Source organism: Bactrocera tryoni, chromosome 3, assembly GCF_016617805.1.
Source record: "Bactrocera tryoni isolate S06 chromosome 3, CSIRO_BtryS06_freeze2, whole genome shotgun sequence".
Lineage (NCBI taxonomy): Eukaryota > Metazoa > Arthropoda > Insecta > Diptera > Tephritidae > Bactrocera > Bactrocera tryoni.
In genome coordinates, this window is record NC_052501.1 from 14474615 (window position 1) to 14499630 (window position 25016).

Here is a 25016-nt window from a genome sequence, read left to right on the forward strand (position 1 = left end):
AATTATGGTAATTAAATTAGAGGCAATAGCAACTTGTAAATTATAGCTATTAATTCAAATTATAGATATCTAACTTCCGAGACGCGTTGAAAAGAAGTTAAAACTAAAAAGTAAGGAAGGGCTATGTTAGAGCGTAACCGAACATTTTATACTTTCGCAATTTTTACAGTTTAAAGCCTTTATACTATCAGGGATTGGGGTTTAGAGCGATTTCATTCCTAGCTAGTGATAAAGCAAAACACATAATTTCATTAAAACATCGTAGATGTTGGCATAAATAAACTGTTTAAAGTCAAAAAATATCAAGTAAACATAAGACAAAAAACTTAAAATTTAATAGGGAATGTTTATTCCCATTCGAAAGAACATTCTTTGGCATTTATATTTTGAGGATAATAATTTTTAAATGCGGCTACGTCTGAAGATCCATCCGTTGAGTCTAATCTTCGATGACTGAAACGAATCGGGATTGTTCGCAGAGACTATAGACTTTACATATCCCCACAAGAAGATGTCTAACGGTACAATATCACAATATCTGGGAGACCAATCGACCTGCCCAAAACGTGAAATTATCCGCTCAACGAAGTATTCTCTCAATAAGTCCATTGATTGATGCGATGTGTGTGAAGGGGCGCTTTCACGTTGAAACCAAATGTCGCCGAGATCACGAGCTTCAATTTCAGCCATCAAAAAGCCAATTATCATGGAGCGATAATGGTAGCCAATGACGGTTACGTTTTCACTGGCATAATTTTTGGCGAAATATGGTCCGATGATTCTTCCGGCCCACAAACTACATCAAACCGTTGTTTTTTCTGGATGAAATGAAAGCTCTTGAATCTCTTCAGGTTGCTCTACGACCCAAATGCGGCAATTTTGCTGATTTACATACTCATTGAGCCAGAAAAAGGCCTCATCGCTAAACAAAATTTGGCTGGAGAACGTCAGATCTTCTTGGAACTTTTCAAGAGCCCATAGAGCGAAGTGACGTCACTTGGGAAGGTTGAGCGACTTCAGTTCTTGCACAAGCAGTGCGTTCCATACGTCAGTCCGAGTTGCTGCGAACGGCGCCAAATCGACTCTCCACGATCATCCTGTACACTCTCAGCTACGGCTGTTATATATTCTTCACTGCGTGCTGGACGTAGTCTATTCGGTGGAATATTATCCAACATTGAATGATGAGTCTCAAAATGCGTGTTGGTGTTGTCAATAGTACGCTCAGTAGGCCGATTATGTTGATCGTTACCGTTAGATCAACAAAACAATTATACTCTGCAGCAACAAGTTGGGTGAGTATAAAATGCCATGAAGAAGCGTTAAATTTAAATTTGGTTCAAAAGTGTTACGCTTATCTCAGAAATTACACATTTCGTTGGTTCATTTTATGGTGCGTGTAAAAACCAAAGGCGAGTGTGACGAATTATTATGTGCTGCGCTTTGAGAAGCATCACCGCGAGAGGGTTTTCATCTCGCAAAAGCAAAAACAAAAGCAAAACACGGGGATGCCGTGACTAAACTTACATAATTTACACACCAAACAACAACAAAAGCACACTAATTTCGCACCATTAACATTTCTCACACGCAATGCCCGATCTGCCTCTGAGGTTGTGGGTGGCGGTGGCAATGACAGTGGTGAGGAGTGAGACTTTTCATTTGTTTCACTCTTATTACATACTCATTACGCAGTAATTACCACACTCGGTGTGCTGTAGCAGCACACTGCAACAACAACAACACTAAACAGCAAGTGAGAAACAATGGCAATTGCAGCGGTGTTCGCAAAAAAAGGGCGCGCAAATCGCCGAGCTAAGGAAGTCATAAAAATGCGCTCAGCTCAGCTGTCGTGCCGGCTATGCTCGTTGTTGTTGTAACTGTTGTTGTTAAGCAGTTGTTGCAGCCATTAATGGCATTGTCGTTTCGCTGTTTATTGGCTGGTTTCTCATTGTTGTTTCATGTTGTTTAGGGCATAACAACATGTTGTAATAAATTCTGCACACAAAAAACATGCCGAACCAAGGCAACGATGACAAAGCAAAAGCAACAATTACAGACGCGCTCACACTTGCGCTGGGCTTTGAAGCAGATAAAAGCAAAGCTACAACAATCGCCGCAGCGGCGAATCGCCCGCACAATTGGCGGCAAGAAATTTGCATATAATGACGTAGCGGGTTCGCTTGCCGGTGTTGGTGTTGTTGTCCAAACAAATGCAAATTTTTCGCCAATAAGCGGACAGACTACTGTTTTATAGGTATATGTATGTATGTTGGTAATAGTATTAGTATTAGGGTGATAGATTTCTCATATGAAATTGTTAATTAACAAAGAAAGGTTAAAAGTTATTAAACTTAACTTTTAGATTATATATAATGTTATGTCAAAGTTCTCTTAAAGATTTTACTACTATGAGCAAAAAACAATAAGACTTCTTAATTTAAATTTGGCGCGAAAATTTATTCATCGAAATAAATTTTTTCTAGATCGGTATGCCTGTGCCGAAACGTTCAGAATATTGGAAAAGACTTTCCGTGATATTTATTTGTCGCGAGCAAGTGTCTTTAAATGGTAAAAATTATTCAAAGAAGTTCGAGAACGCGTTGACGACGAGTCACGTCCAGGACGCCCATCAACATCAACTAATTATCAACACGTCAATAAAATAAAGGAATTGGTGCTTTGAGAATCAACGATTAACAGTCAGGTATCTCACTGGCATCTCACTGGAATATCGAAGGTCTCAGTGAAAACCATTTTGAAAGATAATTTAAGTCTAAGAAAAGTGAAAGCCCGACTAGTTCTAAAATTTTTTTGAAAAAAAACAGTCTCGTTAAAGTCTGTTGAGTAATGCTTTCCGACAATCGGATGTCTTGAAACGTATTATTACTGGAGACGAGTGTTGGATCTATGTTTACAACACTGAAACGGATAATCAATCGGCCGAATATCGCTGCAAATGAGAACCAAAGTCGAAAAAACCACGTCATTTCAGGTCAAAAACGAAAGTTAGATTGACAATTCTCTTCGATTATCGAGGTGTCGTGAGCTCCAGTTTCCTTCCAATCGACCAAACTGTCGACAAGAACAACTATTTGAGTGTTATGCGTCTCGAAGCTTCGTAAAAAGAGTCCGAAATGATGGGCGACAACTCTTGGTTTTTGCTCCACGATACTGCGCTGATTCTTCGTGAGATTTTCCCAAAATTTTCAACCAATATCGTCGTTTAGCTCCGTATGACTTCTGGCTATTCAGCGAACTCAAACTACCGCTCCGAGGAAAATGTTTCAAGTCAATTGAAAACATCAAACGTGAATCGTTACGCTCTTTGAAGGCTATTCCGGAAAAAGGTTTTAACAACTGTTTCGAGGATTGGAAAAAACGTTGGCACAAATTGGAGCCAAGGGAATGAATAAAATTTGAAGAATAAATTGAGAACTTTAAAATTTTGAACAAAGTCTTACTATTTTTTGCTAATAGTAGTATGCCTTTGAATTTTACTTTCCAAATAGTATTAGTCTTCAGAAAGCAGTATAACATTGCAGAAACAATCCTAGAGAGTAATAATGGCCGACTTTAGCGAATTCAAAATAATAGTTTTGGAAAAATAATCTCGTAATCATAAATTATATTTTCTCTGATGCCTGCAAATACACCATTGTCTTTGACAATAAAAATCATTTGTGATCACCTTAACAATGGGCAGTATTTCTGCTTTACTGGAGTAGACACCGCTTATGCGGTTATAGCTGAATCAGTAACAGATGGCCAATCGTTTCATTTCTTCACCATTTGCAGCTAATTGGAAATACCATGTGCACCTAGGTCCTTGAAAAAAGTAGAGGGCTACCTCTTCCTCAGCTTTCACCGGCGGATACTGCCTTGAATACTTCCATCCATCCTGACAACGTGACCTAACCAGCGTTATTCTGCGTTACAATTCCAAACTGATATGTTATTGGTGTTTACGCTGGTTCCAAGATAGACGTAATTATCTACGACTTCAAAGTTATGACTGTCGACAGTGACGTGTAAGCCAAGTCGCGAATGCGATTACTGTGTTCTGATGATAGGAGATATTTCGTCTTGTCCTCTTTCGTTTCATTTTCCAGTCTGGAAAAAACAGAACTAACGACACGTGTTTGAGGCCCGTGATACCAATATCATGAGCGTAGACCAACAGCTGTACAGTCTTATAAAAGATCGACCCTCTCTATTTAGCTTTGAAGATAATATTATTTTCTCCAGGCATAGTTTGAAGAAATCACACGTTCAGGAATCACCGGACATCTTTTACTGAGTTCAAAAATGGAACTACTATTTTCTAGAAGTTGAACATCCACCAAAAAATTAGTTCTCGAACGATCTGATGCCCCGATGTTGAAGTCATATTCTCTTAGAAGGAGGTGAGCTTAAGTTCTATGTTGAGTTAGAAATATTTTTACTAAATTCCAGAACACAACTTTTACCAAAAATTAAGAAAAATCGCAAAAAAGCATCGCAAAGAGTTTGATTCTAGTTTAATATTACGAATCTATGTAGATGAGTAGTGAAACTTTAAGTTGCCAACATGAAAGCAAACGAAATGACCCCAATTTTAGTAATAAAATTAATTTGCAGACGGAAAAATTAGAAACGCGATAAATATTAAAATGAAATATTTAAAATATTCCACAATAAAAGCATCCATAATGTTGACCATTTGTATGAGTTTTTAGCAGGAACTGAATAAATTTGCAATTTATTATTTTTGCAACTAATTCGAACACAGTAAAAGTTAAATTTATATCTGTAACATATATCTATATATATAATTTTTTTAATAAACACTCCAAAGTGTCGTCAGACGAAATAATAAACAAAAACGTAAAATAAGAAACATGCTGACTTAGCCAATTTTAGGAAATATGAGCGCGCAAATTAAACATTTCATAACACCGAAAAAAATTCCATGCAATTTGAACAACATACATACCTTATGAAATAGATATGTATGCCATCTATACATATGTCATCCGTTACTGTACAATCACCACATTCTGGCTCTTGTTTGCTTTAATTTGCATTAATTATCGTGAAACCGTCGTCTGGTGCATGGTTTACGTTCGCTAAACGCTAAGTGTGAAGAAGACAAGAAGACGCAGGTTTCTGCTTTCAATTTGGTTACGCATTTATAACGACAAACGTCGATTTGCCAAAAGCCACCTATAACATATTAAAACTATTAATTAATTTGCACATTTTTTGCAATTTATGAAATTATATTTTTAGTTTCGTATTGTCACTTGTATTATTGCATGGTAGCAAATATTATTAGGGTGGGTAAATAGTTAATAACATTTTGTAAACAAATAATTCAAGCATCAAGGTTATAAAATAATTATATAAATTAACGAGTGATCCAAGCAGAGATACTTTTTTCAATAGCCATTTTTTGACAGATGACGCGTGAGCCGACCCTCCCAAGCGACATCACTTCGCTCTATGACCTTTTGAAAGGTTCCAAATAGATCCGACGTTTTCGAGACAAAATTAGTTCAACGATAACGCCCATTTCTAGTTCAATGGGTATGTAAGCAAGCAAAATTGCCACCTTTGAGACAAAGAGCAAGCTGAAGATATTCACGAGCTGTCATTTCATACATGAAAAACAAGGGTTTTGTGTGATGCCTGAAATTGAAGCTCGGGATCTCGGTGACATTTCGTTTAAACAAGACGCTGGCACTTCCCACACATCGCTTCAATCAATAGATTTATTGAGATAACACTTTGGTGAGCAGATAATTTCACATTTTGAGCTGGTCAATTCACCACCAAGGTCGTGTGATATCACACCGTTAGACTTTTTTCTATAGGGGTATGTCAAGTCTAAAGTCTGTACGGACACTCCCACTTCGTTTCAGGCCTTGGAGCAAAACATCACGCGTGTTATTTACCAGGTACCGGTCGAAATGCTCGAACGATACATCGAAAATTGGACTCAATGCCGAAGAATGTTCTTTCTGAATCGGGGTTTGAGTCGATTTAGATATGCTTGTTAGTCCGACTGTCTGTATACACGCTAGCTAGTCCTTCAGGTTTAAAGATATCGATCTAAAATTTTGCATATATCCTTATACCTCCAAAGAGCTCTCCTTTCACCAAAACCGCCGACATCGGACCACTGTAGCTTATACAGTGCTCGCATGGAAAACTTTTGCATTTGAAAAGATATCTTCACCAAATTCGGAGTGGATAATTGACCAAAGGTACCATCACTGAACGATCACAATCAAGATAAAGGTCTCTTTATGCTCTTTCATGCTATAAAAAGTGCAGTGGCTATTATAGTTTCGGTGCAACTAGACGTTGTTTCTCTTGCTCTTTTTTTATTTTATTCATTTTCAATTTTAATTTTTGTTATTTTTTTAATATATCATAAAGACGTATGTGTCTTTATTTTAACAGCTTGTTCGTGTCTTTGTTGTTATTAAAACAGTTTTTTTTTGTTGTTGTTTTTCTCGTATTGAACCTGAACTTGTTTGGCGCTGAGCCACTACACCGCATTGCGCTCACTTTGTTATGCCGCAGTTAACAATTAAAATTTTGCATTTGCAGAAGAAGATGAAGCAGCAGCAGAGAAGATACCAAAAACATATGTACATAAATATTACAGAAAAAATTCAAAAATAATTTTTTACAAACGCAATGCTTACATTTCAACTCATTTAATGTGTGGTTACTGCCGTTGTAAGGGCCTCTCAAACATATAAACGAAGACATAAACATTTCTTCAGCCACTCTTTATGTGACTTTTCTGCTGCAGTTTTGCAATTTCTTTCTTTAATTGCTCGCATCCCAAAAATACACACGCACGCAGATATATGTATATATATATATATATATATATTTACATTGTCATTACTGCTGCCGCTGCCGCTGCCTCTCTACCGGCTACTGGTTACACTTGCCAGTTACGCGCATGCGCAATAGTACGCGCAGATTTGCCTGCCAGCAATCCAGCGTATGTTTGTGCGCATGCGTAAACCTTATTCACCGCCAAAAGCGCGCATCTGCAATTGTTGCTCGTTGCTCATCGCCCAGCACGTTGTCAGGTGTGCCTGAAATCGTTGGCAACTTTCGCAGCCAGAGTCTGCAGCTTTTAAAATCGTTTCGCATTGCAGGTGTTTTTGTTGTTGTCGTGACTTTTATCACACTCATGGCTTACGTAGCGGCATTACAATTGCCTTTCATTGCGAATCTTATGCAATTTTGTGCTGTGCGTTGCAATGCGTTGGATTTAATTCATTGTTGCTACTTCTTCTGCCACAAAAGCCTATTTACGGTTGAACGACACAGCGACATCACGCGCTTGACACAAACATGTGTATGTGACATATGCAAACACACACATACACACACATCTACATTCAACCCCAGTTGCTTTGTTGTAATCGTTGTTGCATATTGCGTCTTTTATTTGTTTCTTTTCATGAACTCGCTTTTCTACCTGCAATTATGAGCATTTATTGCATTTAATTAAAATAACAAAAATTATATTTTTTTTCAATATTTTTTTCTTAGTTTTTGTAAATAACTGTGTTAAATGCCTATGCCTTTGGAAGGTCAGCCAGCCACTTAAGAAACTGTGTCATTTACAGTTTTGTTTGAATGCTTGTACTGATTCGCTGGCGACCAGTTGCTGGCCTCCTGCCCATCTCGTTTGTGCAGAAAATTGCTCACACACAAACACAGACACATTGGCACTGTCATAGCTACACCTGCACGGACGTGTTCATCCTTCGCTGCCAAAAATGCTGTGAAGTTGTAATGTAGGAAGCAATGAGTATTTTAAACGCCAGCCAAGCTATTAAAGCTGACTAGGCGGTAGCATTTAATTGCCTTTTAAAATAAAACAATTATGTGTAATAAAATTCCAGCACGAGCAACGAGGTCTTCTTCAAATGCTAGCCTTCCATAAAAACCGCTTAAGTCGATTATTTAAAATATTTTTGTAATGGTTACTGCTTAACTTAGACTTAGCCTTATGAATATATTGAATCCCACAATAGAAAAGATAAAAAAGGTATAGTTTTTCTATAGATGGCAACACTCTTCCAAGATATGACTGAATTAAAAATTCACGAAAAGTTTAGTATAGTCCTCTCTCGACGAACAAAAACTCTATAAGTCGCTCATTATTTCTTTCTTGTTATATGTAGAAGAGGCATGGACAAAGACAACATCTGATGAGTTTTCGAAAAAAAAGTCCTGCGAAAGATTTATGGCCACGGCGAATATCACATTCGATGGAACGATGGGCTGTATGAGATATGCGACGACATTGACATAGTTCAGCGAATAAACAACGGCTACGTCATGTCCTGCGATGGGTGAAAACACTCTAGCTCTGAGAGTATTCGACGCAGTACCCGCCGGGGGAAGCAGAGGCAGAGAAAGATCTCCACTCCGTTGGAAAGACCAGATGGAGAAGGAGCTAGCTTCACTTGGAATCTGCGATTGGAGTTAAACAGCATAGAGGAAGAACGACTGGCGCTCTGTTGTAAACTCGGCTATTACCTATGCCAATATAGAAGAAGAAGAAAAGTTTAGCACACGAATTTTCGTATTTTGTCCAAGTTGACAGGGTGTTTCAGCGTCAGTTTAGCAAAGACTGGACTGAAAGCCTTTTGGTCAGTGTCCAGTAAGAACCCTTTCGATTGCGGCATGATGAACTAAGTAAGTAAATGCTAAGGGCATGTAGTTAGTAGAACTACTGAAGTGCTCCAGTGCTAGAGCGCAAAACTCCACTGAAGATTTAACTTGATCCGATGGGAGAAGGGTAAGGCGCCCCCTCTGCTCAGCTCATCGGTTTTGTAGTTGGCAGCGATACGGCTATGATCAGACACCTAAACGCGTCTGATGATGAAATACCTTGATGCTATTTTTATTCACGGCAACGTCTCAAATGGTCCATCCATTGAGTCCAATTCTAAATGACTCGATCGAGCATTTCGACTGGTAACTGACGAATAAGACGCGTGATGTTTTGCTCTAAGACCGGAATCGAAGTGGGATTTTCCGCATAGACTTTAGACTTTACATATCCTCTCAAGAAAAAGTCTAACAGTGTGATGTTACACGATCTTTTGTGGCCAATCGAACGACCCTAATCGTGAGATTATTTGCTCACTGATATGTTCTCTCAATAAGTCTTTTTATTGAAGCGATCTGTGGAAATTGGTGGCGTCTTATTGAAACCAAATGTCGCCGAAATCCCGAGCTTCAATTTCAGGCATCGAATAGTCGGTTATCATGGCGCGATAACGATCGCCATTGACGGTTGCGTTTTCTCCGGTATCATTTTTGAAGAAAAATGGACAGATGATTCCACAGGCTCACAATACACACTAAACTGTTGTTTTTTGTAGATGAAATGGCAGCTCTTGATCTCTTCAGGTTGCAATTTTGCTTGTTTATATACCTATTCAGCCGGAAATGGTCATCATCGCTGAACAAAATTTGGCTCGAAAACGTCGGATATACTTGGAACATTTCAAGAGCCCATAGAGCGAAGCAATGTCGCTTGGGAAGGTCGAGCGGGTTCAGTTTTCAAAACAAAAAACCTTGAAATAAAATTAAAGAAAAATATTATTCCAAAGAAAAATTTCGACCATATAAAATTTACATACATACACACAAGCTCGTATATGCAAGCACTTTTTCTTATTAATGTTACATTTAAGTGCTTAACTTAAAGACCATTACTTGCACTTGCGTACTAAGCATATTGAGGTTAAGCGCCTTACGTATATAAACATACACAGGCTTTCAACGAGGAGTTGTTGTTGTTCGTGTAAGTTGACTTGGCTCGGTAATGAATATTATTGTTATCAATGCTCTTTTTTTATTGTTATTGTAGTTGTTTTTATTTACATGGGCATTTTTGATTGGTATTTTCACACAGTAATTGAAGAAATGACGCGACTCGGTAAGTGGTATTTTCACTTGTTACATAAAATACTGTCTGAAGCCGCAATCGAAGACATTTGATGTAACTCTGTAGTGAAATGCATAAAATAAAGTAGCTCATTAATTTTTACAAGATATTTTCATTGAATTTAAGAAAAAAGTCATCAATTGAGAGGGAGCGCGAAGGAACGAGTGTGCAGTGTCATTCCTTTATGCTTTAAACGAGCGCATCACGATCACTTGAATTGACCAGGAAGATCATTTTGTTGATTACATTCACATAGTACTACTCTACTTTCCAAATCCTCAACTTGGACTTTACTAATCTTAGCAAACAGGAAGAAAAGTTCTGATGGGGAAAAATCGCTGGAGGTTAGATCCAAAAATTGCAATTGATGTGGAAGCCATTGCAAGCGCGACTCATGAAATTCTGCCTGCCTTTTGATCTCTGACTTGAAATAATGGTGCAATATTGCACTAATTTTCACGAATTGGCATCAAAACTGCGACTGACAACTCCGAACTTTCGGAAGCACAATTTTTATGAACAATGTGTCCAACAACTTATTTTGTGATTTTTAGAGTACCAGCCACCATCTGACGAAAATTTTAATTTTCACCTATTTTAACAAAAATATTTGTTATCACATACTAAATAAGCTCCATACACTTTTTATAAACGTCAGCTGTTATGCCCTTTAATGATTTCAGCGAGTTTTGGATATATTTGATTAAGATATCAATTCGCGTTTAGCTTATATTTATACCAAAGTATTATTTAAATCTTTTATTTCAAATCTCGTGTCATGCAACATCTTGACTTCTTCAATCAGCTGACTGTTGCATACGCAACTTAAAAGAGTTGGAGCCAGCAAGTGAGCACACGCCTATGTAAACCAGATGTTTCTTACATCACTTTTATTGCAATAAAAAAAAACACTCATACGCCATGACACACCCTCAACTCTTATAAAAGCATGTGTGTGTATGCAGCATATATAATCCTCATTCCAATCGGCCACGCGTATTTGTCAGGCTTAGCGAAGCTTTTATTCGTCTTGTTTGCAGATTCGAAAAAACAACAACTGCAACAACCACACCGGTTTGACAATTTGTCAAATGCAAATGACCAGAGGCGCTAAATCGAAAGTAAAGAAATTGTGCGTAACACATTCGGACAAAGCAAGCAAAGCTGTGGTATTCCTGCAGCTGAGGAATTTCCAAAGTGAAGCAATAACCGCAAATTCGAAATGCCGTCATTAAAATTAAATTGAAGCCATAAAAGCTTAAGGAAAAAATTAATTGGATAAATTCGAGAGATGAAAAAGCCTCTTTTGAACGTAAGATCATTGTCTTACATGTCTCGATTGTTATTTTTACGGACACTATAAAATCATGTACTCAAAATGTCTCTAATATGAGCTTTATATAATTATGTAATAAAATGTGCTTGGGCACATCGTCGCTTCAAATAACTTTCGGGCATCAACAACTTCGCAGTGAGGATTCTATGATACTTGTGAAACATAATCTGATATATAATTTCAAATTAAATATATTTAATAAGGTCGAAAAATAAGTTGAAAGGCTTTATTCTGGTCTATTTAAAGGAGCAGTAATAATTGAAGAAATTTTTAACTCTGTATTATAGCTTTATATGTTTCAGCTCTTGCGATTCACCTTAAGTCAAAAGGAACTAATAGGAAAGGAACCTAGCGCTAGCCAATCCCCCGCGAAGCCCAGTTTGCCTGTCGTAGAAAGCCCAAAGAGCATTGATCCTTTTACATTCTAATGGTAGATGTCTTTTCTTGCCAGATTGTCACTTTTGCATTACCTGCGGATCCGTTGTGGCCTAACAACCTAACTAGATTTACCACAAAATTACTCGATGGCACTAAGAGCGGCGTTAGACTTTCTTTAACAAGTCATGAATGCACGACCAGTGAGCTCAAGGCCAGGATCGCCGCCTTACTATCAAAATGCATAGTCTCTATTCTGAACGAGACTGCACTCCGGAGCAGCAGATCTATGCATAGCACAAAATGTTCCCATGCCAGTGAGACAAAGAAGTGCTCGTAGTGGCGAGAATATTGCTGCCGCTAGCGCATCAATTGAGGAAGACCCAAATCAGTCCCTCACACGTCGTTCTCAAGTGTTGGGCATCTCTGTGACGGCGTTGTGGCGAAAAGATCTTGGCCTACATCCTTACAAGATCGAATTGACGCAAGAGCTGCAGCCACTGGACCACAAGAATCGTCGTATGTTCGTGAATTGGGCTGAGCAACGGCAAGGACTTGAAAATGATCAGGATTTTCATCAAAAAATCATCTTTAGTGATGAAGCTCATTTCTGGCTGAATGGCTTCATCAATAAGCAAAGTATGCGTTATTGGTCAGGCAGCAATCCACATGTACTCCATAAGTAAATATTGCATCCCGAAAAAATTACGATTTGCTGCAGTTTATGGGCCAGCGGCGTCATTGGGCCGTACTTTTTCAGTGATGATCAAGACCGGGACGTTAATGGGAATCGCTACCGATCAATGATAAATGAATATTTTTGGCCCGAATTGGATGATATGGACTTGGAAAATATGTGGTTGCAAAAGAAATCGAGTTTCATACTTAATGGTATCGAATGTCCTTTCATAGGAATAAAGAATTTTATTGATATCGCTAACCATTTTTGTTTTATTTAAAAGTAGTTTATAGCGCTCTTATTGAATACTCATTATTAATGACATACAAAACTAATGAGCTAATATTAAAATACTTTAAATTCATTTAAGGTTACATAGTAAGGAATCAATATATATTGTAGCAAGGTCTTTAGCTTGATTTTGATCTATTAGTTTGTATGGTTTCGAATAAAATACGCAAATTTCCTCATCCTTTGACCAACAAGTAAGAAGCTATTACGCCACCCAAGTGCAAAAACCAGCTCTTCAATCAACCATAGTTGCGTACTTTTTTTTCGTCGTTTGAGCACATTTCATTACAGATTTTCCCAAATAAACGCCCACCAGACCGCCAGACTCGCCACTCACATTTACCGTCCGCCTTTTCCAAAAGCAAGGCGTCGTACAAATTGAAGCTTATGTGAACTGTTTGCTATTTGACAATGACAACATTTGCTAAAATTTACAACCGCTTTATTGAACAATAAATACACAACAACAAAACATACGCACATACATATGTACTTATTGGCAAATGACGAGCCGCTGCAAATTCAAAAGCGCAAAAACTGGAAAATGCCCTGGCAATAAAGCACACGGTCTACACACAGCAAGTGCTGTGACGCAAAAGCAACAACACCAACAGCTACCACAAGCGCGCTTACATAGAAACCACTATTGCAAAACGACTATGTACACACAACAACAACAGCGACGGCGGCATACATGAAAATTGAAATGAAAAACGAGCAGAAAAACGGCGATTTCCGCAGCAACATGGGCGACTGTCAAGGCGGCAGCGTGCGGCAGCAAATGCAGCAACGGGCAGGCGCTTGAATGCGCCGGCATAATTTACAACTGCTGCTGCTTTGGCGAAGTAACAACAACACTCGGTAGTTTTTTGCCGTCAAAGTTAATTTCAACTGTAATAAAAAACGGCAGCAGCCGCTGCGAGACGGTAATCGGTGGCAGTGTGGCAAGCGGTGTGTGGCGTGCGGCACTCGGTGGCACAGTCAAGGTACTCGAGCGCTAAGCAACAACAGCATGTGTTGATTTTAGCCATCACGCCACGGCGATTCTTGTTAGTTTTTGGCATCTTTCAACAACGGTTTTCCGTCACTGCGCTGTTGCAACCGGCAGTTTTTGCTTGAACTCGAACTTATGCTGTTAGCGTTGCGTTGCTTTTGTTGGTTTTCTAGCGAGTTTGTGATTTTGTAATCTGTTTGCTTTTTCTCTCGCTTTTCGTCTCTTTTTGCTTAGTTTGTTTATTTACATATTTTTGTATGCAGTTTACGGTAAAGTACATGAAATTCTAATAATTTCTTAAGATTGTGGGTATCGGTTTTAGGTTAAGTAAAGGTTGTAGAAGAAATATTAGTAAAAAGCATTTTTAAAGAGTATGAAGATAGCAATGAATATGTTACTCTTAACTCACTTAGCTAAAAACTGCTTAATTCGATTCTAAACCTTTAGGATTTTGCTCTTGTCTGATAAAATTTCACCACTTGAAATTGGACTGATAAGAACACAACATTTTCGCGTATTTAAATATATATATTTATTATCACCTTAAAAATTGGCTGATTTCCAAGCAATACAAGCTTGCCAACTATTAATTCAATTTTCCATAGACTTGTTATACCCGGGCAGGGATGGTCTTCATTGATGGAGTTTTCAGTTGCGAAAACAGATAAAAGTCAGAGGGACACAAATCTGCTTGACCAAAAAGTTAATCACAACCAAGCTAGAATATTTTCAACGATTCTGTAGCTGTGACTCCATAGGAAAAATTTGAATCAATTTCCATGATAAAAATCGCCAGACAAATAATATGTCACCATAGTAAAACACATTTTTTAGCAACATTTTTTATTGATCATAATTCCCTTCAAGGTTGCTACACTGATTATAGTAGTCCTCCAATTTTTCGATATCATTTTTATAACACAATTTGTCCTTTACTTCAAAACAGACCTCAGTTTCAGCGATTACCTCTTCATGCGATGAAAATTTCTTTCCAGCTAGCATTCTTTTGAGATTTGGGAACAGAAATGGCCATTGGGGCCGGATCTGGAGAAAACGGTGGGTGTGGTAGCAATTTGAAGCCCAATTAATGGATTTTTGTAATGGTTTTCACTGGTTTGTGGCTCGAAGAATTGCCTAGAAAAAAAGCACTTTCTTTTTCTTAAAATGCGGCCGTTTTTCAACGATTTCGTCGACATAATAGTTGCTCTTAATGATTCTTCCTTTTACAAGGTAGTCAATTAAAATTTAACAATGCGCTTCCCAAACTATAGGCGCCATAACCTTGTCCGCCAACTGTTGTTTCTTTTCATGCTCTGGGATCGGTTTATCGTGTGTAGTCCACTCGGGTAACAGTCGATTGGACCTCGGAGTGAAATCATAGAGCCATGTTTCATGCATTGCCACATATTGATGCAAAAAAACGAGTTTATTACACTTGAACAGCTCGAAACAGTGCACTGAATCAACAACTCGTCGTTGGTTTTGGTCAAAAGTGAGCTTGCGCGGTGCACACTTTGTAAAGAGCTTTCTCATATCCAAATATTCGTCAATGATATGATCTAAAGGTACATACAGTGGATATCTTTACAGTGTCTGCTAATTTGAAAAACTTCACTTTACGGTGATTAATTAATTTAATCAATTATTTTGTGAACTTTTTTGATGTTTTCGTTGGGAACAACCTGTTTGCGTCCACTGCGTTCACTGTGCTCAGTTTACCGCGTCTAAACTTAGCATACCAATCCTTAACGGTTGATTTTCCTGGGGAAGTATCCCGAAACTCGTCATCAAGCCAAATTTTGATTTCAACTGTATTTTTTCCCTTCAAGGGGCAGTATTTATTAAGGGGTTAGGTGGGTTTGAAAATTTAATTTACTATATAAAGTTATGGACCGTTTTAGTTCGAATTGTGTACACATCTTGAAAATAACATTACCTAGATATTGAGCAAAGGACTTTTTTCATTACAGCTTATGTTTTTAAGCCAATAAATGACGAAAATTTGACCAAAAAAAAATTTATTTCCTTCGTTCAAACACAAGGTTTATATATACTAACGGATAATTTTTTTGTTTTTTTTTGTTTTTTTTTGTTTAATTTTAGATGAATCAATAATAAGTTATGCTGTTCACGGCAAGAGCTCTGTTTTTGTGAGACACCTAGGGAGATGAGGTCTCAACGGCTGAAATTTCAACATTTCTATATCAAAGTTTCAGGAGACATTGTTCAAATATGAACCTTTGATATGCCATATTATATTTTTAAAACATATAATTGTTTAAATTTAAAAAAATCGTAAAAATACATTTTTTTGTAGCTCTGAAACCCACTACGCCACCTATCAAGCGAAATTCCATTTTACCCATTTTTTACAATAACAAATAATGTTAAATCGCACTCAGCTGTCAAATTTGACACGCACCTTTGGAAGATTAGGGCTAACTAAAACTCTTAAAATTTAGTACTAAGAAGAAGCCAAAAAGGAGGAGTCGGTGTCCGAGGAAGACGACGTCATGGGATTCGGTCTCTTCGACTAAACAACTCAACACTAAAGTTAACAATAAATGAGATAACAATTAGAGCAGTAAGTAACGGTGAAACATATTTGCAACATATTTTTAAAATTCTGATCAATTTTGAAAATAACTGTCGTTTTAATTTATGTGCCCATCCTTCTATATAACACAAATATAACACTATCTTTGTGTCAGGCCGGAGACTTTCCAATTGACCTGTTACATTGTTATAGAACACTGCATTAATCATAATGTTCAGTCATAATTCTTTTGTGCGAGTTATAAAATTCATGAAAAAATAAGCGTTGAATGGTGCGGTCTACGAAAACATTGATGGAGACCATTTCTGTAAAGAATTCCACACTATACTTGGAGTAAACTATACTAGGAGATACATTTCTTGAGATGTCTACCAGAAAATTTTGTTGAATATAAAAGAAGAAACGATTTTTTTACTCAGACCCTCATCTTCTCTTATTCAACTGGTTTCGAAAACTTAAGTTCCTGTGACTATGTTCTTATCCCACAGCTCAACAACCCACCTTAAAATATGTATTTACAGTTTTTGTAATATAAAAATGTATATTAATCAAACTTAAGAAGTTCTTTTCAAGCCATAATAACTTAATATGGTAGCAAATCTTCTTCATCCCAGTAACACCACAACCACTTTAAAGTTTTCCGCCTAGGGTCACCAAAACAGAGCACCCACCAAATTTGCTCCCTTCTTGCTTTTATTGTTTTGCAACAGGTTTGTGTCTTAAGTCGTTTGTTTGCAAATAATTCTTTTTTTCACACTCAAGCCAAGCATTTGTGTATATATATGTAAATAAATTTGTGTATGTATATTCGTGTATGTGTGCGTGTTTGGCGCTGCATTACGATTGTGCGCATCTGCAGTAGTCAAACAGGAAGCTGTCTGCTACCATATGTTATTTGGCTAATGTTGTTGCCGTTGGTGTTGTTGTTGCTGTTGTCGTCATGAACATCTTCTTTTTGTGAACTTCTTCAGCAAAGTTCAATTGCAATTGAGTTGATGGCGAGGGAAAAAGTGTCTGTCGCTTCCTTGAGATTTATGTGCCATTGAATGCCGCACAAGCAACTTTGCTGCAAGTGTGTGTGTAATGGATGTATGTATATGTAATATATGTTAGTTTGCACTTTGCGGCGTCTGCCTTCCGGCGCCAGCATTCAAGCACGCAGTTGTCCGATTTTGTCGATTGTCGGCAAGCGAGTTGCCACAGTGCGGTCCCGTTGCTGCCGCAAAGCAGATGCTAACTGCCATTGATTTTGCTGGTGATAAAGTTGAGGAAATGAAATTTGATGAGGACTTTTTCGCTTGCGCTTATTTGCTTTTTGGCGCATAAATTCACGTGGAATGTTTTCAATTTGTCTGAATTTCGCAATGTTTTATTCGGTTTTTCTTTCCGCATAGAGAAGAGAGGAAATTTAATTAATTTAATTAAATACTGTGGAATGCATTTATTTTAATTAACTTCAAATTTGAATAACATTAAATGGAAAAAACTTCTAGTCGGACAAATCACTTAATAACTCCACAGAAAAATGAATAAAACCGGGAGATAACCCCGTCCACTTCGTATATAACGGTTCTGTTAATAACTACTAGAAGCGCGTTAAGTCAATAAATAAACGCTTGAGGCATTGAATTTTGCACCAGGGTTGACATAAGAGAAATTTAGCAAAAATGAACAATGGGCATGGCACCGCCCACTTAACGATGAAAAACCACATCGCAGGACCTACTCGATGATGTCGACCAAATTTGGTACATAACGTTGCTTTGACATGCCTAGATTCCAGTGTGAAAACAAACAAAATCGGACTTCAACAAGGCCTACTTCCCATGTAACCCAATTTTAAATTCCAACTGATTATTAGCGTTCCAGTATGCAAATCAAGCACCAATAAATACGTCAGGATAAAACTTTGCCCGAAAAGTGCCCTTTAAATAGGCCATGACATGACAAAATTTGTCCAAATCTGACCAAAACTGTTCAAGTCTCCATATATCGAATCTGTAACATCAAAAATAATCATTAGTGCTCAGTATAGTGTTCAGTATACGGTTGAAAATATTCAACAAAGAAGATCCATTAAATTTCGAAACGTTTTGAATGTTGGAAAAGGCCTTCCTTGATAATTATTTTTCGGGAGCAAGTGCTTTGGATTGGTACAAATTATTTAAAGAGGGTCGAGAACGCGTTGATGACGCACCACGACCAGTACGGCCATTGAGGACATTAAACGTAAATCGCTACGCGGATTGGAGGCATTGTTTCGAGGATTAGAAGGAACGTTGGCACAAGCGTATTGTAGCCAAAGGGCGAAACTTTATAGATTTTGAAGAATAAATTAAGATTTTTTAAATTATGAACAAAGTCTTACTATTTTTTGCAGTAGTATAGCTGAATTTATTTTCCCGGTTTAATATGGGTATATTTATACATATATACATATGTATTATTCCTGCCATAAGTTCTGTATCAGTATCTATTGGTACTTACCGATGACGCTGCTTGAACCACAGATTTTTTGAGACTCTCCAAATTTCTGTGGGATATTCAACAAAACGTCGTCTCCAACTTTGACCACAAATCCAATTGATTCAAATATGGATGACCAGATTGCAAATCATCTGAAGCTTTGAAGCCAGAAATGTTGCCTTTACGCCAATGCTGGGTGGTTTTTGTCTTGTATGGAAGATTTCTGGCTGAACCAATGCTCTTCTTCAAAGAAAGTATTGCTGTACTCCGTTTCCACGCCTTTTAAAATATGCTGCCGATACACTTATGACCCAGTTTTAAGTGCCTTTATATAGTAGTGAAGAGGTGTAACGCCTTCACAGGAGACTCTCCACCAAATTCAAACAGCATATGAATGGTGACACCAGTGAGCTCTTGGATTTTTGCGTATATTGTAAAGTAGTGAAATAATTTACTAGTAGGACTGTGGAAAATAATCCTTATTTAGCTTGTGAGTGGTTACCTTCTATTAAGCTATGATGAGCTTATAGTTACTCCTGAAAATAGTAGAATAGCTGTATTTAATAAGGAAATTTGGAATAGGTTGAAAGGTTGAATCCTTGCGGGGGGTCATATAGCTCCGAGTTCAATACCTGAGTATAATCTTCTATGAAAAAAGATACAAAAAACAAAACTTCTGATCAAATAAATACTTATTACAAACTTCTTCAATAGTGAAACATTTTTCGTCCGTAAAAAGCGCCACTGAAGAAGCCCATTGCATCTGTTGAGCGTAATATTCTCCAAGCGCGTTGCCAGAAGACCGATAGTAGGCTTTTATGGGGAGATCTTCGGTTACACCGAAGTTAAGCAATTTCTTCGGAGATTACACCTTTACCTTATCCAATAATCCGTGCCAAATTACTTAAGCATAAGTCGATCAATGCTAAAGCTTTCCATACAAGCAGTTGACTCCGATCGTTCACTTTGTAAGACAGCTATATGCTGTAGTGCTTTAATATCGCCGATTCCGACAAATGAGCAGCTTCTTGAGAAAAGAAATACGAGTACATAATTTCAGGGCGATATCTCGAAAATAAGAGACTTGCTCGCATATACGCAGGCGAACAGACGGACATGATCTTTCTTCAGGCTGTTACAAACTTGGTGGCGAACTTATACAAGTATACCATGTTCAGGGTATAATAAGGGCAGTTTATTTTTGCGAAATTTTGCTGATTGAACTAAGCAGCCACAACTTAGAAGGCGGTAACTTTTTCAAATAGCATTTTAAAACTTGAGCATGCCAATTTTATAGGTATAATTCATTGAAATACAAGTATGAAAAATACTAATTATACCACTTAAAATAAAAAAAAACAAATGAAATATTTCACAAAAACTTTTTTGTAATTTATTTTTACTGTTTTTATTTATGTACACATTTTACAATTGTTTTTATACCTACGTACAATCGTTATATAAAAATTAATTTTTAGTTTTAAATTTTTGTCTAAAACCTAAAAACAAAAATTATAACATAACACTTACGCACAATTAGACCTTTAAATGAAGTATGATGAGTAACAAAAAAATTCCGAACGGTCTTATTAAACGCGCAGCACTCAAATCGTGTGAAAACATCGCTCAATTTCAAAACAAAATAAAACTAAAAATAACAGAAAATACAAAACAAAAAAGTTTTTAAATGTATGCATGTAAAAATGTATGTATGTATATAAAATAGCGTTAATAGAGTGATGTATAGCATCATGACTAATTTGTACACGTTGGAAATGGTGATAATGGAGCGGAGGAGAGAAATAAAATATAAATTCGAAACAAGAAACTCAAACAAAACAAAGTGGTGCAAAAATAAACGCGCGAAGATTTGATGTTCAACAGCTGGGCACGCTTCTACATATATACAAAAGCGCTCGGGTGCTTTGTGTGGACGTTTAAAGCACAGCTGAGGCATAGGCTGTTAGAAGGAGAGGATCTAGTGAATATTTACATACAACGCTGGAGTGCAACGAACAGCTGAGGCGTACATTTGCTTAACAATCATCTAGTCAGTCAGGGTGTATTTGTTGTACGCACGCGCCACGCCCACATTCGCACACTTTCTTTGCTTGAGCGTGTGCCTTAATGCATACGCATACGCTTAATAACAATTAGGGGGGAGTTTGCTAGTGCTCAGGTTTCGTTGTAACGCGCTCAGTCCCAGCCATGACTGGCTGGCACCCACACCTTCTCCCAGACGGGCTTCCACACGCGCTTCCATTCCTGCACTTTAACCTCCTTCCACACGGGCACTTGTATGGCCTTCCATTCGTCCTTCCACGCCTGCTTCTTTTCAGTGGCCCACGCTTGTTTCTTCTCCGTACGCCAGATTTGCACTTTCTCCTCCACCCATGTTTCGCGTTTCTCCTTTACCCAGATTTGTTTCTTCACTGGCTTCCAGATTTGCACCCATTCGATTTTCCATTCCAACTTCTTTTCCGGCTTCCAGGCTTGCTGTTTCTCTGTCTTCCATTCTTGCACCTTCTTTGTTTCCCATTCTTGTTTCTTTTCGATCTTCCACTCCTGCACCTTTTCGGTTTTCCATTCTTGTTTCTTTTCCGTCTTCCATTCCTGCTTCTTCTCGGTGCGCCACACCTTCTTCCAGACGGGCTTCCAGATGAGCTTTTTGCGCCACAAATCGTGACTGGTGTACTCCCAACCTTCGTGATCCTTACCCAAGTACTTTTCGCCGGGTATGCCCATCTTAACCCATTCGGGCACGAACATTTGCTTCCATTCGGGCACTTGCACTTCGCGCCACACCGGCACTTGTATGTCACGCCAAATGGGCACTTGTATTTCCTTCCAGACCGGTACTTTTATTTCGCGCCACACTGGCACCTTGATTTCCTTCCAAACGGGCACTTGGATCTCGCGCCAGATGGGCACTTGTATTTCTTTCCAAATAGGTTTTGTGATCTTCTTCCATTCCGGCACTTTTTCCTCCTTCCAAGCGGGCACTTCACGCTCCTCAATGTGTGGCTTCTTGACGATCTTCCAATCGGGCACTTGTACCTCCTTCCAAATGGGCACCTGCACCTCCTTCCAGATGGGCACTTGTATCTTCTTCCATTTGGTTTCCCAGGCCTCTTTTTTTATGGTCTTCCACACCTGCACCCAGTCCTCTTTCCATGTGAGTTTCTTCTTCCACACACCCTCGGGCGGGTGCGCAAATGTGAGGCTTACGATAAGCGCGCAGCTGGCGCCCAAAAGCTGCAAGAGAAAATTGAGATTGAAGAATAAAGTGTGAAAATTGTAGTTATATCGATTTCATTTTTAATTCTTGATATTTATTTATTTGTTTATTTATTTTATTTATAACTTTTTTAGCTTTGGTGTTTTTAAAGTGTTGATAGGTGCAGTGGAATTTTTAGATTTTTGTTATTTTTGTTTTCTTAAAATAAAAACTTGATTATAAATATGCATATATAATATTTGGATTCTGGTTTTAATATTTAAGACAGCAAAAAAATATGTTCGTAAATATAAAACAAAAACAAAAACAAAAAACATTTTTAACATTTAACTTGCAAATATTGTCTTGGAAAAGTATCGCATTATTTTATTATTCACAAATTTTACTGAAAGCAAAAAATGTTATCGATTATTTTTAATATTAAGAACATTAATTTTCAATGATTTCGAATCACAAAAATTATGCTTAAAAAATAAAAACAATTTGAGTTAAAAAAAAACTTTTATCAGAAATAATGTTGCTAAGGGATGAGACTCATTAAAAAATTGATAATAATTCAATCGATTTTTTGTAAGAAAAATAAATCGAAAATTAGTAGTGAAAAACATGAAAACTTTTTTGACATTTTTTCGAAAAAATAATTTCTAAATATAACAATTATAATTAAAATTTTAAAACTGTGGTGTTATTGAAAGATTATTCAAATAATTAAAAAAGAAAAAAATTATTATGACAATATGAAAAATGTATTTTTCTAAATGTGCCGAAAATTGTTTAATTATCTTAAAAAAAATCATAAAAAATTGCTTTGAAAATCGAAAAGTAATGAAGAAAAAATTAGTAAAGATATATCCGAAATTTTCTTCGAAATTTCTTTTTTAAATAATTTATAAATGAAAATTAAAAGTTTGAAAATGTGGTGTCATCGAATTAGGGCTTTAACTTAAAAGATTATTCGAAAAATAATAATAATTTAAAAAAATTACTTTGAAAATATGAAAATGTAAAGAGAATTCTTAATTTACATTTTAAATCAAAATTTAGTGAAGAAAACCCCGAAATTCTATTCGAAAATTTTTCGAAAAAATAGTTTCTCAATCCAACAATTATAATTAAATGTTTTAAAATGTGATGTCAACGAATTGGAACTCTAACTTAGAACAACATTCGAAAAATAATACAAATTAAAAAAAAAAAACAAAGTTATTAAGAAAATATGAAAAATATATTATACATATATCAAAAATGTTTATTTACATTTGAAAAAAATCATAAAAATTGGCATCAAAAAAATTATATTTTGCAAATTTAAAACATTTGGATATTTCTTTTTGAATTTTTAATATTAAAAATTATTAATTTTAATATCTGCAGACCAAATATGTTGTGAAAATTATATTTAAATTATTTTAGAATGCTTCAGTTTTTTATAAAAAATAAAGAAAGCTTAAAAAGTATATATGTGGGATATGAAAAGCATAAAACTTGAGTCTAAAAATTTGCTGTAATAAAAAAATAAAGACAAATTAAAAATATATATAAATATTTTTTTTAATAAATTTTTTTACTTAAAAATATTTTTTTTAATATGTTTTTATATGGAAAATTAACTTCTTATTAAAAAATAATATATTAATATACATATGTATGTATATAGAAAAAATTTTTTTTTATAGTTTACAAAAAAAAATAAGTTTGGTTCTACGTCGATTTACTTAAAAAAAAATATAATTTTTTATAACTAAAATTTCGAATCTCAAGTGTTCGAAAAATTTTTTCAATTTCCCTTTAATATAATCAAAAGGGCATAATACATCATATATATTTTATTTTTATAAGTTTCTGCAATTTATTTTTATAAAATGTTTAATATATGATTTTTATGATAAAATAATTGATCAGCGCAGATTAACATGTATCCGAATAAAAGTTTAGCAACAAATCTCTAAGGACCTCTTGGCCTCTGAAGAAATGAACAACAAGACTCTAAGAATCTTCTAACCTCCGAATAAAAGATTAGCACCACGTCTCTGAGAACCTCTTGGCATTTTGAATCAGTTTTTAATGCGATTTATGGCAGTAAAAACAAAAATTGTTCAAACTTTCGATCTCGATACTAAACTAGTGAGTCACATTGGTCAATTGGATTAAATATTATGAGATAATATTTTATTATAGTTTTTAAATATTTATATTAATTTTTATACTTTTATTACTCCTTGAGTCACAGGCAGATCTTTAATTTCGTTACATATTATAAAAATATATTTTTTACATTATTTTTTTTTTATAAAATAACCAATTATTTTATATTTTTTTTAGCAATAAGTTTAACTGCTATTTTATTTCCGGGTGTTTTCATTAAATATTTTATTTTTTCATATCTGTAATTACTTTATAATTTTTCAATGCAAAATTTGTTTTTAAAAAATATTTCTTTTCTTTTTTCCATATTTTTTATTATTTTAATATTTTTCAGGCTAGTTTTTATTTAAAAAATATTTTAGTATTTTTTTTTATTAAATTTAGCACTTTTTACACTTTTCCATTTGATTTTTTTAAAGTTCAACAAACACTCATTAACATATTTTGTAAAAATATATTTTCGTATTTTTATATTTTTGTTCTTTGTTTTTTATTTTACATTTTTATTAATATGTTTTTAAAATATATTTCGGTATATTTTAATATTTTTTGAAATATATTTCCATATATTTCTGTTAAGTTTTTTCAAAACTCAATCAACACCCACCAATAAATTTAGGGATCTCATCGCTTGAACCCCTTGCGTCGCGTTTAAAGGCGGTAACTGTTTAACACCAGTGAATGTATGCCTCTGTTGAGGTCTTCCAAAAACACTACCCACATTTCTCTGCTGCACTTCTATTTATATTTTGGAAAACAAAAATCGCCGATAAACACCGCAAGCAGCAAAGTTTGTGGCAGCGGCGCTGAGCCCAAGCCGAGCAACAACAACACACCAGAGCAACCAGCGCAATAAAATGAGCGCAAACTTTAAACCAAACCGAAAATAACAGAAATACTAAAGCAATACAACAACAAAAAGTGCAAACTCATTGCGCTGCGCTGCCAATAGTGCC

The 25016-nt window shown here is 36.1% G+C and overlaps 1 protein-coding gene across 2 annotated transcripts; it reads right to left on the reverse strand.

Moving 5' to 3' along the window:
- Nucleotides 1–20873: 20873 nt before the first annotated feature.
- Nucleotides 20874–24703, reverse strand: LOC120772403 (golgin subfamily A member 6-like protein 22). Of its 2 annotated transcripts, XM_040100999.1 has the most exons (4): nucleotides 24668–24703; nucleotides 21609–21932; nucleotides 21249–21560; nucleotides 20874–21200 (listed from the first exon to the last, which is right to left on the reverse strand). In XM_040100999.1, the coding sequence occupies exons 1-4, from the start codon at nucleotides 24686–24688 to the stop codon at nucleotides 20874–20876; spliced, it is 984 nt and encodes a 327-aa protein (XP_039956933.1). In that variant the 5' UTR covers nucleotides 24689–24703. The 2 variants fall into 2 exon arrangements, with proteins under 2 accessions (XP_039956933.1, XP_039956932.1); XM_040100998.1 differs by having other exon boundaries at nucleotides 20874–21932.
- Nucleotides 24704–25016: the final 313 nt, after the last annotated feature.

Bases quoted from the DNA above. Each gene is read 5' to 3' on its own strand.
- LOC120772403 (XM_040100998.1), bottom strand. From the start codon at position 24,688: ATGAGATCCCTAAATTTATTG. The intron at 21,933-24,667 runs GTGGGTGTTGAT...TTTCTCTTGCAG, and splicing joins TGAGATCCCTAAATTTATTG to CTTTTGGGCGCCAGCTGCGC.